The sequence below is a fragment of the Drosophila bipectinata genome, chromosome 2L, assembly GCF_030179905.1.
Source record: "Drosophila bipectinata strain 14024-0381.07 chromosome 2L, DbipHiC1v2, whole genome shotgun sequence".
Taxonomy (NCBI): domain Eukaryota; kingdom Metazoa; phylum Arthropoda; class Insecta; order Diptera; family Drosophilidae; genus Drosophila; species Drosophila bipectinata.
This window is the reverse complement of record NC_091736.1, coordinates 13283486-13299285: the sequence shown is the minus strand read 5'-3', so window position 1 is coordinate 13299285 and position 15800 is coordinate 13283486. Positions and strand designations below refer to the sequence as shown.

The 15800-nt window shown below is 40.6% G+C and overlaps 2 protein-coding genes across 2 annotated transcripts; both read right to left on the bottom strand.

Moving 5' to 3' along the window:
• Nucleotides 1–6400: 6400 nt before the first annotated feature.
• Nucleotides 6401–6898, bottom strand: Pburs (Partner of Bursicon). The gene is made up of 2 exons (XM_017241488.2): nt 6635–6898; nt 6401–6571 (listed from the first exon to the last, which is right to left on the bottom strand). Exons 1-2 carry the CDS (start codon nt 6887–6889, stop codon nt 6401–6403), a joined length of 426 nt encoding a protein of 141 aa, XP_017096977.2. The 5' UTR covers nt 6890–6898.
• Nucleotides 6899–13121: 6223 nt separating this feature from the next.
• Nucleotides 13122–13986, bottom strand: Cpr35B (Cuticular protein 35B). The gene is made up of 2 exons (XM_017241443.3): nt 13891–13986; nt 13122–13829 (listed from the first exon to the last, which is right to left on the bottom strand). Exons 1-2 carry the CDS (start codon nt 13900–13902, stop codon nt 13203–13205), a joined length of 639 nt encoding a protein of 212 aa, XP_017096932.2. The 5' UTR covers nt 13903–13986; the 3' UTR covers nt 13122–13202.
• Between the last annotated feature and the right edge of the window lie 1814 nt (nt 13987–15800).

The window sequence follows — 15800 nt, the reverse complement described above, 5'->3', positions numbered from 1 at the left end:
CTCGGCGCTCACACTAAAACCAGTTCACTCTTTCTGGGGGCCGTTTTCGTTTTCAACAAGTGTGCTTTTGTTGTTGGCCGAGGCCGAGCGAGCCCCAAACAGCCATGCGCCCCCTCGCCGGAGAGCAGAAAACACTGTTGTGGCATGGGAGCGAGAGAGCTTTGCCAGTCTCTGCCGCCGGTGAGCTGAGAGAACAAGTTTTAAGTGCCACACTCTTTGCTGAGCGCGCATGTCTTTTGTTGAGGCAACAATTTTTGGATAAAGTGGAGTATGAAAAGCGTAGTAGAAATAGTAGTAGAAAGAAGAAATAGTAGTGTTTCCTTATGAAAACTACGTAACATTTGGATTAAGGACATTTTTTTGTAATATTTGAAAGATTAAAATGGTTTTTGAAAAAAAATTACGTATACGCCTAGTTAGGCATACTCTGATGATGATTTTAATAATATTACGTATACGACATGTTGAAATATTTTCATGGCATGGAAAATAATATCACGTATACGTCTAGATAGGCAGAGATCTTAACTGCGATATTAAGTTTTAAAAAAAAACTTAAAAAATAAAATAAAACTGATATACACAGATACTCACATTCAAAGCTGGCAACACCGACAACGCTCATTGGACGATCGACGCTTCTGTGTAGCCATTTTGGGTAATTTTTTGTTGCTGCTTCACAGTATTTCGTGGGGAATTTATTCCTATATTTGTGTTTGCGAGTGTGTGTGTGAGTGGAGAGCGTAACGGCGTCGGCCATAATTGTTTACGAGGCAGGTGGGCGTGAGGCGCCTGTCGGTGTGTGCGTGTGTGTGGTGGTAAGTGGTGCAAAATGGGGTGGGGGATGTGTTAAAAGCTATATGCCGAGCAAATATGATTTAGAGCACCGCCAGAGAGCCTCGGACCGAGTCGATGTGTGGTGAGAGAGCGAGATGTGAGGACCTAGCTCACGGAATTTCCTTTTTCAAAGAGAGCACTTCCTGCTGTAAACAAATAACAGCTGGTGGGAAAGATTCCATTTGCAATATCTGTTTACCAAATATTTTACATTTTCTGTAAAAAAAATAAGCAAAGAAACACGATGGAGAAGCTATAATTTGTGGGCTGGGAATTCCAATTAATTAACTATATTAAGAATTAGGTTCTACCCTTTCTGCATACCTTGATGATATAATCTTATTAATCCCTGATTATGCCTATTTTGTTTCGCCGCTTAAATAAATATGCAAAATAATGTCTGAAATACAACACCTACCCGAAAGCCATTTGAGACATCAAATATAAAAGTAATAACCTCCAGGTAAATAGCTCTATTCAGGTCGCAGCATCGTTAAAACTAAAAATGATCGTAAAAACAAAAGACGATCCACGCAATTGGTTAAATATTCAACCGACGAAATCTTGCTCCAGCTTTATGGCACTAAAATGTTTAGGATTTGAAAGAGAAACACACAATTATACTAATCGTGGCGCTTTGAATTAACAATCAATAATTTACATATTCCGGCCATATATTGACAGCTGTCTGTGCTGCTGCTGCTGCTGCTGGTGGAGGTGCCCCACGCCTTCTTTCTGAACATTTTTGGTGATGCTCTCATAAAATGCCCCCACCAGTCCATTGTAGTATTTGTCATGTTCATTAAGACGCTTTTGAAAGTTTCGCCTTTCAAAAACCATAAAATGTTTATTTAGATGCCATTTTAATGGGGGACGAAGTCAAACGTTTTATTGCTTCCTTTTGTTTCACAATATTATTTTAGTTTCATTTTTGGACCTAATAGACTCATTTCTGGTTTAACACAAAACAATCAAGTTTCAATTAACCACACAAAAAGCGTATCTACTTCTCGCTTTCGGGGTTAACCACAAAATTAAGTGGCTAACAGTATTTTGTGGCCACAACGCATTACAAACCGCAAAAACAAACGAAAACAAACACAGACACAAAACCCAAATATAATAGAGGACCCCGTTTTGTCCATATCCTTTTATTATATATATATTTTTTTTTGTATTTTTGTGTTTTGTCTGCCGCGCCCATCCGAATATCCCCCACAGACAAATAAGTAGGGGGTGCGTGCTGTTTGAAGCGGGGGTCGTTTCCGTTTCGGGCTTTTGTTAGCATTTTAGCAGTTCATTTATGCGGCTCAGAGAGAATTGTGGTAGGGGGAGGGTGGCTGAAAGGACACAGCACATGTGACCGGAAAAGCCCTTTTAGTGGCACAAAATGCTCACCAAAGTGGTTGAGTGCTTGTTAGTTGCGGGGTGTCTCGGGGTCAAATCGGTTACCAATGGATTGCTTCTAAAAATATTAGGAATTTCTTTAAAATAATATATAATCTAAGTTTCAATTTAATTTTTATAATCTTTATTTATTTTGTACCTTTTAAAGAACACCTTCGATGCTACTATTCTAGGTTCTATATAGTTTTCTTTTATTGCAGTTGAGCTTTCCCTTTCCTCTATCTGTGACTTTTCCCCTCGACTCTTTTCATCTTTTTACCCTTTGGCCATTTTTACCAGGCGACTTTCGTGTTGTATGAATTATATGCTGCACACTTTTTAACCCTTGGCATATTTTACAAGCTGCTTTACTTTCCCCTTCTCCTCATACTTATGCTGCTACTCTCCAATAAACACACAAACGCACTTAGAGTGTGTGTGTTTGTTGGTTTTATGCCATTTTTTCCTGCTCGTTTGTCGTGGCCTCAAGTGCGCCGGCAAGTTCATAAATTTGCCCACTGGGGCGTATGAGTAATGTGCCAAAGGAGCTTCGCTTTTCTCATGCATAAGCGAGTGTGCGAGTGTGCCAGAGGGTGTGTGTGTGTGTCTGTATGTGGCAAGATGGTGCAAAAACGCTATGAAAAATGAGAAAAAATCCAAATGCCATAGGCCAAGCAGGCAACATATGTTAGTTTCAATTTAATTTTACTTTCTAGCAGCAAGTTTTTAAATTTCACTTCTCAAGTCAGGGAAGTGAGTTGATTTTTTTTGTGAAATTGATATTTTTTCTAAGTTATTCTTCTTCTACTATCATTAAGTCTTTTTTGTTATGTTTCAGCAGTTCATGTTTATTATCCATTTTCATAATTGCCCACATAATTGTCATCCGAGAGAGTTCCCGGTCTTGGGCCAGTTTTCCTTTAGTTGCTCACATCCGGTCAACTGCTGGCGTTTATCATAATTGCAGTTCATTTGCATGCAACAGAAAATGCAGCTCACTTTTCATAAGCTTTTTTTTTTTTTGCTTCTTGCTTTTTGTTCAACTCCTGCTCCTGTTGCTGCTGCTGCTGCTGTTGCTGCTGTCGCCTGTCGCCGCCTCTCATGCGGCAACAGCAACTGTCGCCGTTGCTGTCACTTGATGTCGCAACGCATTAGAATATGTTGCATGTTGCCTGCCCACAACCACCTCACTCGTCTCCTGCATGGGCAATGGGTTGCAGTTGCATATGCAATATGCAGGCGCGGGCAAATTTTTATCTTATGACAGCTGCTACTGCTGCAGCTGTTGCAATGCTCTATAGAAAGGGCTTTAAGACTGACAAGGTTTTGTTGCAAATAAAATTAAAAAGATTTAAGCTTAAACTTGTGGTATTTATAAAATTTGATTTAAGATTTATTTTAATTCAAAAACTTTTCATATTTTTATAATAGGTACTTCTAAATTCGTTTCGACTTCAGTTACAGCTTCTATTATATGTATATATATGTTGCTTCAGAGGCTGGTACTGTTGTTGCTGGTGGCTTGTTATGTGTTCTGCCCTACGCACATGCAACTGCTGCCTCAGACACACATTCATATTCGCACTCACGAGTGCACTCGGTGCTGCCAGGAGGAGAAGGCGCCCGAAAACAAATGTCAGCTGTAAAAATCATAAATTTAATGCAAAATGCAAAAACGCTTTGCGCTTCGTTGCGCTTTTACTCTCTGACAGGTGACCCTCTGCACTCGGCACTCAGCATTCCGCAATTTTGCCTTTTCTAACTGAAATATGATATATGCGGATTTTTCCAAGGATGCTCCGGTGATGTGTTGTTTCCTGAATACCCTTTCCGACTAATGTGGCTAAAAGTTCATTTGGAAAAACATGCTTTCCTCTTGTCTATTTTATATTAAATCTTAGCTAATCATATAAGTTATGGGCTGCGCCAAATCCATAACTTTATTTTGCATTCTATTATTTTCTATTGTTTGGAGACTACTAATAGCATTAGACTAAACTATGGTTATAATAAACACAACATAAATTTCAATCAGAAAGCAATACAAAAGCTATGGCCAATCAAAGAAATCTGAAAGAGCCAGAAAAATAGCTTCGGAGATAAAGGCAATCAATGATGTCACGCCTTCTTGTCTTTCTGGCCATTAATGTGGGCAGATCTTGGCTCGAGGGGAGCGGTAGTACAACACCGTCTTGCCACTAAAAGCATTTTTCCGTCCAAACAAAGACAGACCTGGCTGTTTACATTTCGCCTTGAGCTTTCATTAAAAACAAACAGAAATATATTTCACCGAATGACAAACATATCAAATTAATTGCAAATTCATGCAAATCAACGCCGAGAAACGGACACAAAATAAAGAATCCCAAATGATGAAAATTAATTGGCAATATTAACGCATTTTAACACAAAAAGTATGTTAGATATTGTATAAGCGATAACCAGCGGCAGTCCCGGCCACAAAAACAATAAAGTAGCATTCGGTAAATGCTTATAATTTTTTGTCCCCATTTTTTGTTTTTATTTTTCAGAGCTGTTGTGAGTTTCAAATTTGTTATTAATTAACATTCATTAATTATCATCAAAGTGACTCGGAAGAATATGGCCACTTGACGTTGGCTGCTTTTTGTGGCTTGTGTTTAATTTATAACTTATCAGTATTCAGCAATTTATTTAACACGATGCTTGCATTCGATTTGTGCCAAAAACTCGAATAACATTAATAAGAGTGTTTAAGGCTTGAAATTCAAACTTTTAATAATTAAAATAAATATTAAAATGAAAGTGTGCACTTGCTTTACAAGCCTGTAAACAATGCCTGTGATATGGCGATCCCTAGTGAGTTAGATCTTTAAATCAATCAAAAATATCCTCAATAAAATCCGAACTAACTAAGTGAGTTATTCAAGAGTTGCAAGTGCCGCGTAATTGCTTTTGGAAACCCGTTCGTTTAGAGACTGTATAATTTGATTACCCTAATGAAATGTTAAAAGTATTCAACGATCATCTGATCTCCGGTAGTTTGTGTTTTGCTCTACGTGACTCCATCCCGGATGGAGTGGAGTGGAGTGCAATGGAGTGCCTGGAATGGTCCAATGTATGTTATATATATAAATATATAATTTATATTGTGTCGGCACGTTGCTGTTGATGGACGCGCGATGCCACCCAGAGCCCCCTGCTCCCTGGGATGGCAGGGGTGAACCTTGGATGGATTCGAGTTCTGAAAGATCGCCTGAGTGCCTGATGTTAATGGGCGTGTCAACTAAATTATGAGTTTCGCACACACGAACGAAAGGCGGTAACAGGACCGGCCAAGAGAGATCAGATCCCAGCTGTATAAGTATATGGGGAGCGGTGGAAAAATGCTTAAGTAAATTACAGTGCGTGCAAATGTGCTTGTGAACATGGAATTATAATTTAGCCCCGAACCGCTCCAATTTACAATTAGCCGATGTTTGGCCCGCTCTGGCTCTGGCCCCTCTCTGCCTCGATAGATGGATGGATGGATGCCTGGTACTCGGGCCTTAATCAATTCAGCACACCACTCGCATGACTCAAATAAAAAAAAACAGAAAAAAACGATGAAAATTAACAACCAGAAAGCGGTTTTCATCTTAAGTGCAGTTTACGCTTGATTATTATGTTTGCGGGACGAGTTTCCGGGTGGTTAAGTATCATGTCCCGCACAGATGCCAAGCTCCGGGAATCGCACATAAATGTTGCAATTTTCAGTACGGGTTGCCTTCCAAGTAAATGAGTTAATTTGTGAGCTGCTATTCGGATAATCCCAAAAGCTAACGAATGTTAGTATAGAGCATATTTTACAACAGATCTATTCGTCTGTTTTTGGCCTTTAGTGATATGTCAGAAATTTCTGGGATTTGTATTCCGATTGCATGATTTTTGAAAAACCAATTTACATGAATACACCCAGCGAGTCAGTTGCCCCAAAGCCAAACATCGACTCTGTTTTCAAACAGATGTTTGTCCTTTGGGCATAGAACAGCAAAAACAAATATGAATTTTTCAAAAAAAAACAAGGTTTTGATGGATGCATTTTTATACTTTCAATGAAAAATGCAATTTAATCAAGGATCTAAAAAGCTGTAATCCTTTAATTGCATTTAGTATGAAATCTTTACTAATACATATCGTATATCAAAGTATATACATATTAGCGAGTAAAATCACCGCATTTGAAGCACTTGCATTCGGTTGGCTCTCTAAGGCGGATATCCATGCTGCCCATTTCCGGTGAGGTGAGACGAGTGCCATCCGGATCATAGCAATGGGTCAGCGTGATGACCTTTTCTTTGAGGAAGCTTTCGCGGCAGCAATAGCACTCCTTTAAAAAAATATATTCATCATTAGGAAGATATATTTTCCTAAGATAGTTAAATCTACTTACTTTCAGAAACCCCGTTGGAGTTATAACCGAAGGCTGCACCTGACTGTTGCACAATCCCTCGCACTTGTTGACTATGACATCCGCGTTGCAGGTTCGCTGCATCCGACCCAGCTCATCGAATTCCTCCTTGATCAGGTGGATCTCCGATTTCAGGGTTTCGCAGTTCTCGTCGCCAGTGCCCTGACTATATCGTAGGGCCCTCAGGCACTGGGGCATCAGAACCACGGCAACGAACAACAATTCCTGGACATGCATCGTGACCCACTCCAAGAGTTCAACTGTTTGCACTGGCAGGACTCATTGAGGCTTTTATACAGGGCCAGGGGCCAGGTCTAGGACTCAATTGGAGTCCATGATATATGTCAATGACTGCCTGATGGAATGTTTGTGTCCTGCCCAGCGGGTGGAAATCGGTTAAGTTGTGGTAGGTCCAGAGCGCTTTCCTATTTTGTTAATTGGTGATTAAATCTAACGACTAGTTCAGGGAGAACATGACATATATATCGATTTTTTTGAAAGTCTTAAGATGCTAAAGTCTTTAGAAAATTCTTCATTTCCTTCCGAGATTTACTACACACTTTCAATGCAAATCTAAACGTTTGCCTGTATCTCTGACGGGGTTTCCTTGCCACATTTTGAGGCAACGTAAACAAAATACGAAATCGCATTCCGTCTGAAGATTTCCACCTCCCGTGTATCTCACTGTGGCGGGACTGGGCCTTTCCCCTTCATTTGGCAGCGTCTTTGTCTCGCCCAATTTGGCAGTAACAGCCACCACATTCTCTGCCTGCCCCACAGCCTGCCGGCTGTGCCTCCTTTCACCACAACCCTCGGCTGTGGGCCATGGTCGATGGCTGCGCTTTAGAATCATCGACGCAAACGCAAACGCAAACGCAAACGCAAAAAGTCTCAATGGCGCAGTAAATTATGTTTTATTATGCAATAAAGTCAACCATAAAAACGCTGCAATAAATTAAATTAACTACTAAAAATGCTGATTTTATTTTTACCCTCCGTTTGCGAAAATTTTTGTTGTTCCATCAGTCCCGCAAATATACATACATTCCTCTATATATACATACATATATCCTCTATTCTAGAAAAAAAAAAATAAACAAGGATGTGTATTTGTGTTGTATTTGCCTTTGGGGGCAAAGTTCCGTTCTGCGTTTTTGATGTTTTTTACGGATGTTTGTTGGTAATAGATCTCAGATCTTAAAAAATTCCAAACCACCTAAGTTTGTTACTTCTCCCCTTTAATTTTCTAATTATTTCCCAACCGTAATACCCTGTGACATCAAAGGACATAAAATCCTGCAGTTCACATGATTCAAATGCAAAGAGACACGAGACCGGCAACAGTGAAAACAAAATCGCAGTGCCTTAAATAAATAAATATGACACATAAATACCAGCCAACAATGGTTAGCCAGTGTGATGCCTCCAAAGAAAAAAAAAAAAGAACAGTCCCGAAAAAAATATCTCAAAAGCAAAATATAAAGCAGAACCAAAATAAAAGCTAAAAAAAAAAAAATATTGCAAAAATGGTAACAACAAAGTCAACCGACCAAACGACAGGGAACGACAGTTAATTCCGCGAAAAAGGAAATTACAATTCATGCCCTTTGGCGGGACTCCATGATTATCAGATCGAATTAGTGTCTGACTGGGTCTGAACTGGGTCCCCTTACTCCTCCCTGCAGGCCATCCCTGCCCTTTCTATCTGCGTGTGTGTGTGTTTTTTTTCTGTGTGTCCTGGGGCCACATACGCCGCCACACACACTTTTTTATTGCCGCACTCGGAGTTGGCCCTCAACCGAACCTCAACCATTTGAATGAACTTGCAACTGGCTGTGGCCGATGTGGCTGCTTCTTTTGTTTTCCGTTAAAAACAAACACAACAATTATGAGTGTGTCCTGTCTGGCGTTGTCCTGGCGGCTCCTGTCAGAGCCAGAAAGTTGCCCTTATTTTTTGCCTCCCGGTTTGTTCATTTTAATGTCCGCAGACATGGCAAAAAAAATCCTAAAAAAAAAACTGTGGCTTTGGTTGAATTCAATTATTGATTTTACAAATATTCGGAATATCACTAATTGATCATGAAAATCTTTTAAATTTTGTGTATAAAATCTTCAGAAATCTCTATCAATCATTATATTTTTTGATTTTTTTTAAAGGTATTACTTCATATTGTTCTTAATCGAATTTTAATGTTCATGAAATCATTGATTATTTCACATAATTGATTTAGAATGATATTTACTGTCTATGGATGTAAGAAAAAAACCCAAATGCCATAATCAGCAGACACATTAATTATAATAAACTGATTTGAGTGCCACGGGCCCTGTCTGTCTGGACACTGCCTTGGCTGGCTCTCTACTCTTGGCCAAATGGCTGTTGACTCATTATGGTAAAGACATGTGTTAATTTATGTAACTTTCCCAAAACTGCCATTGTGACGTTCATTAATCATTTTTTTCGTTTTCAAGATTTTCAAGTTAGCCCCATGTCTTGGGGATCGCCGCTGCCTACTCTTTTATGTTATTTTTAGTTAATTGTTTGCGCTGTAAAATGTTTATGCGTTTTGGCCAACAGCTCGATTCGGCTGCCTTTGCCTTTGCCCTCTTTGACTAATGTGTGCCGCGTGTTCACGTTTTTGTCTCAATGATTTATTATTGTCCGCTGGACAGAGTCGTTTTAGCTTTGAAAGCGGTTTCTTGTGTCTGCAAAACATATCAATCATATTGGAAATTAATTTTGATAGCCGCATAAAGCTCACGATACATAAAAAACGAAATACGGCGAAATAGATATTCAATATTGCAACATACAAAAAAATTGTTTATTATAGTAACTAAAGTTTTTTGTTTAGGATCCCTTAATCTCTAAACAATAAAACTTGAAGGATTTTATTGATATATTGTATAACGACATAACGCCATTAAAAAAAAAGAATATAAAGGTCAAAAATAACTTGTAGATAGTTTGCCATCCTAGGAGTCTGAAGAAAAAACCTTGCAACATGGACCACATCAACTGGCACATTGCAGCGAAAGTAAAGTGCTCCACAAATTCGCCCGTTAGGCAACCCTGAGTAATTGCAGTGCGTATGTGTGCCAGCAGCCACAACATTCAATCTCCCTAACCCCATCGAGAGCCAAAACAAAACCCATAATCAGCATTAAGGTGCGCAGAGCCTATTATTAAGTTGATTACAATTTCGGATAAGCAAAGGCGGCCCAAAACAGTGGGGTTATGTGTTGGTAACACCCCAGACGAAGGGGTGAACTGAAGATCATTTTGCACGATTTATATACCGCATATTGTATATTATCCATGCCTGTATATATAGAGGGGATACCCGAGGCTAGCGCTGCGGATAATGGTTACCGACAATGACGATGAGTGGATGGTAGCTTCTACTCTCCAACGAAGCACCGGAGCACATCCATCAATCGTGATGTATAACTGACAGTTTGGGGCGTTGCGGGTTCTCAATTTTCATGGTCAGCTCCTCGGTAAAATAAAGAAAAATTCCATTTACCCGTCAACCCAATTCGCTGATCATTAATCATCGATATTCAGTCAGTTGGCTCAGTTAGTTGAAGCTTATTTTTCGGTCTGCAATGGATAACTGTAGCATTGACCCAGTGGGAAATTGATTTGGTTGCGCATGTGCCGCCATGGCAAAAATGGCATAAATTAATATAGCCAACAAATTTAATTAGTCATAAATCAATGAGTTTATTAAACAGTAGCTAGCAGCCAATCATGCCAAAACGTTTTCCACCAATAAACTGCCACAAATTGGCTAATACCAAATGGCGTTATATGTCGACCCCTCTGTCTATCTCGCCAAAACGCCCACCATCCTCGTCGCGGCCCATTAAAAATCAGTTAAACTCAGTAATACACCCAAGCACACGCACACTCCCCACACTCACTCCCCCGGCAATGTTCATAAACAATTTCCATGGCAAAAACTTCCACGGACCTCTCACTGTGCCGGCTGTCGAGAGTCGCAGCTGGATTTGAACTGGTTGTGGATTGTGGCCCGAACCGTACCGTACTGGCACCGGTCTAGCCCGGACTGGACTTCTGTGTGTGCGGCTGGATGTGCCACCAAAAGCCATTTGGCACATACATTTCAAACATTTATGGTTATTATAAAGCATTTAACATTATTATGGATGCCATGGGGCATCTGTTACAATCTGACTGCCGCAGTAGCCGTTCGGCTTAAATAATCACTCTGTGGTGTAGTTAGCAAAACATTTATTGATATTTCGCAAATGTGTGTATAAAAACAAGCAATGCAATGGCCAAATGCATGTCAATAAAATACAACTGTGTCTGCTCCGGGGGACAACAAAAAAATCCATTTATTATTAAATTTATTTATTTTTTATTTCAAAGCAAATAAAATAAATAAATTCTATAAAGTTTGGGATGTGAATAAAATAAAACATATGACCATCAAAAGGAGAGCTATCAAAGCATAAGAAATTTCTCCAAAATCTTTTAACTTAATTTATGTTTTTCCCCAAAAAAAAAACCATTTGCTAACCAAAAATCTCAAAAACGAGCAGAAACTTGACAAATAAGTTACGCTTAATTTTCTGGCAAGCGTTTAAAAAACCGAAACACGCAACAAGCAACAGCCACCTAAAGCAAAAGCCATTAAAAGCGACGCGACACTTTTGATAACAAATTCAAAGCTCAAACCGAAACCAAAATCAAAGCAAGTTGGCTTTAAAAAAAAGTCAGCAGAAACCCAGGTATAGTATACCGAATCAGAGGCAGAGCCATAAACTTTGAATTTTACGACGCTGTGTGGTCTCATTTGACATATTGTGGGCTTTACGATTCCAAAATTAATGACACCATACCCCAAGTCCAAGTCAGGTAACGGGCGTTGAATTGGGGGCGCCCTCCTCTCGGATTTGAATTGGCTGGTGCCATACCGGTTTCAATACGAATATATGTGTATTTTTTTGAAACGACAGCCTCATCAGTTAATAAGACACATACCCATTTTTATGGCATTAAACGACGACAAGTGAAACATAAAATATATATTTACTTTATTTTTATGCACGTTTGGTCCCCTTTAGAGCTAAAAACTCACTCGACGAAACGATTTGCATTGCAAATTAATCAACGCGTTTGGTTAGTTTTTTCGGTTTTCTAAAAACTTTGCCTCGTATTTGTATATATTTGTATATCTGAGGGTTTTTGTTGCTTTGATTTCATTTAAAATAAATCGTAATCAACTTAATTTACGATCTGAGGCAACAGCGTTTTCACGTTCCCTTGAAGCTCAGCTTCATTAATTTCAATTTAATATTGCTGCAGCGCGTTGAGCTCGGAATTTATGATTCAATTGGATTAGGTGACATGTAAATTCTTCACTTAGGCTAATTAAACGTCGAACCCCATTGATGGAGAATCGCAATTATGGGAAATTAAAATGCAAAACAAATAATTTCCTTGAGTGTGTGATGCCAGCCATAAATAAGATGGAATCAGGTTTTTTTTGTGTTAAAAGATCTACCATCCAAGAATTAGTTTCGAAAAAAATTAATAAAAACATACTATCACCGATAAATCATTATTTGCAGCCCGAAACGAGAAAATCCGACAAAAAATAACACCGTAATAAATATAAGTAATAGCCGCTGCAATTTTCGCACTATATCTCGTATATTATATAATGTGGAAAGTGCGTGCCAGACAAACACATGGAACGTATAAAAATAATAAATTACTTCGATGCCAGGGGAGGAAGGAGCAGACTCTGGGTCGAGTTGGGTCGAGAAGGGATTTCTGCGGAGCGTTTATTATGCGCACAATAAACGCGGCGGGCGCAGCGGCGACATAAATTAAATTTATGATGCTTATAAATATTCCACAGTCATTTGTAATACAGCAACAAACGAGGGCAACAGGATAACGCAAGGATGTGCCGTCGAGCCTGTCTGTTAAACAAATTGTAGTCAGCGCCGAGTAGGAGGAGGAAGGGTAGGGGCCCCAACCAACACAAACACATCCTTACGAGCGCTAGAGATACGTATATTTTGATTTATGGATATGCGAGGATGAATAAAGGACTTCCAACTCCAAAAATTTCCAATTGCCACCACTAAAGTGAAAAGGAAGCGTCCATAAAAAAGCGCTAGATATGGGCATATGTATGTCCTATATCCCTGTGTTCATTGACGATAAAAGTTTCCAGGCACCTGAAATAGAAAATCAATAGCTTTGGGTCTAATTTATGGATCCTTTGTACGTCTGTGATTTATCATCATTGTTTTCATGTTGTAATATTTTATGAATTATTTTTGCAAATCATATTTTTGGTTGGGTGACACAAATTACTGTCAATCCAGACCTCTATTGTGATGTTTATTTTTGGTTTAGGTTATTGAAAAATTATTATTTCAAAGGGATGAAAAAAAAAGCAACAATATTTTAATTTGCAGAATTTATTTTGGTATAACAACAATTAATATTTGGTTCATCTTGAGTTATGAGGAGGAAAACAATGTGAAAAGTCTAAAGATCAGATTAGTGATAGCCATGTCCGTGTTCGAAGCCGTGGTCGTGTCCGTGGCTGTGTCCATGTCCATGATCCTGCTTCAGGGAGTAGCTGTGGGAGCTGTGACCATGTCCGTGTCCGTGGCCGTGCTCGTGTCCGTGTCCGTACTCGTGACCGGAGTGCGAGCCAGAGGAGTGCTCCTCAAACTCAACATGACCGCCTTCGTAGCCACTGTGACCGTGTCCGTGGTGCTCCGCCTGATGGTGTCCGTGCAGCTTCTCCCTGTGGACATGGGCCTCGAAACCCTTGTGCTTGTCGGCAGTGTAGTGGACAGTCCTCTTGTGGCCATCGGCGTCGATCAACTCATAGTGTCCTGTAACCTTATGGCCATGTCGTGATTCGCTCTGCGCCTTGACATCCCCGGTCTTGTGATCCTTAACGCCGTAGTTGAAGTCGTATTCGGCGTGTGAGTCATGGTGATCGTGTCCATGCTCATGACCATGGTGACCGTGGTGGTGTTCCTCGTGATGATCGTCGTGGGATGTCAGATGGACGGAGGCGTGGCTGGTGGCACCTCCATGGCCGTGGTGTTCGTGGCCATGGAAGGGAGCTGCCCGAGTGGCAGCCACTGCCAGCAGGGCAAATACTACGAGAAACTGGGAAAAGAAAATGATTTTTTAAGGATTGGTTCTTTTTTTATGGCCAGCTAGTAAACACCTTTATGGCCATGGTACTTGGCTTGTTTATGAGTTGACCTAAGCTCGACTACTGTTGTCCAATCACCAAAGCAAAGTGAACTGTGCTAATTCAACTTTAACCCGGCGCTTTTATAGCTAAACCTATTACCTAGTAGGCCTTAGGACTTTCAAAAAAATTAGTAAATCGGTCTTTAGTTACGCCCCGGATTGCAGTTCAAGTTCAGGCCAGACTTTCGCCGCAGAAACCTGCAATTATGGCTCACAATCCCCTTTAGTTTTCTGTACTTTCGGAAATGGCTAAAAAAAAAGAATGCCAGTGTAGTAATTCATTGTAAAATTTACTGTCGCCGCAATTGCCAATTTAAAGTGGCATTGTTTATGCATCGCATCGCTGTCGTTGTCGGGCATTATAATCCTCCGGCTTTGGACTCGGATTGGAATTGGAATTGGGATTGGGATTCGGATTCGGATATGTGGGGATGGCCAAGAAACAAACGAGCCAAAAGATTTATATGCCTGACAAACGTCGTTGAGTCGTTGACGTCAATCAGGCCTGACAAAAAGTCATCAGAATTGCAGTTCTTCGCAGTCCTCCCCGACCCGTTCTTTATTTTGGCCAGATCTCGGCCTCTTGTCTTGTCTCCGTTCTCCTTGATCCCGATCGTTCTTTTCTGGGGGCTTCTGTTATCCACCCGGACGGCCTGTCAGTAGTCAATCGGCTGCCGTCTGTCAACGTCGTGTCGCCTTCATCAAAGGCCGCATTCGAGTTGACAATGGGGATCCGCAAAGGATATGGATTTTTGAAAGTGCTTTCAGCCTTTCCGATAAGTTCCAGAGGGTCTATAGCTTAATATCATTTGCATTTGTGCGTAAATTAGTCTGGAATGTGATAATTGGCAAGGATATTAAATTTTATAGGGCATTTTCTTCAAACTTTATCGGTTAGAGGGCCTTGACAGGTCTCAGGGGTTAATTAATATTGCTGTATTATAATGGCATTACAAGAATCTTTCCCACGTCTATACAGATCAGGTTTGAGGACAAACTCCTCTCTAATTGATTCTTATTACGGAACATTGGATTATGCATTTTGAAGTGGTTCTCCCATTTTGGGCCCCAACTTTGAAATCCTTTCGTTTCATCATCGAAATTGCCCTTTGGCAAAGGCCTGTCCATGCGGCAGACTGGCCATGTTGCCGATGCAGTTGCTGTTGCTAGTTGCTGGTTGCAAGTTGCCAGTTGCGTTGTCAGTCAAAGGGGCAACGCAAACGAAAGGCAACGCAACCATCGTTGTTCGGTTCGCTGGTTTCGTTGTCAGTGTCATTGCTGGCTGCGTTTTGTGGGCACATTTCGGCTGCTTGATTCCTCATGTCAATCAGGCTTCCAAACAGCGACGACATGCTGTCAATCTTTGTGTCATGGCCGCTAAAGTTGTTGGTCTGCTGGCCGGGCAGGGCCGGGCCGGGAGTCGGACAACAAGTACGCTTGATTGCCGGACCCAAAAGACTGCCACGGAGGAGGACCCTGGCAAAAAGGCATCCAAACCAGAAAGAAAGGAAAACCAAAAACAAAAATTACAAAAAAAAAAAACGTGGGGGAAAACCGATGATGCCACAAAGGTGCCCAGTAAGAGTACGAGTTGGAGTTGAAGTGGAAGGGTAAATGGCACTGACAGTGACAGTAGCCGCAGCAGCAGCAGCAGTACTTGATGTTGCTGCCGTTGCCATTCGATTGATGTGCATTGTATGTAAATTGGGCGGTCGTTTTCGCAGTTGATGCCCTGTCAAGGGATAATCAACAGCAGCAGGAGCAGGAACCGAGGAAGGAAGGAACACAGGAATCCAAAGGGACAACTTTAACATCAACCTCAACTGGTTGCAACTCATTATAGGAACGCATACTGAATTCGTTTCCACTGGATCAAACGCA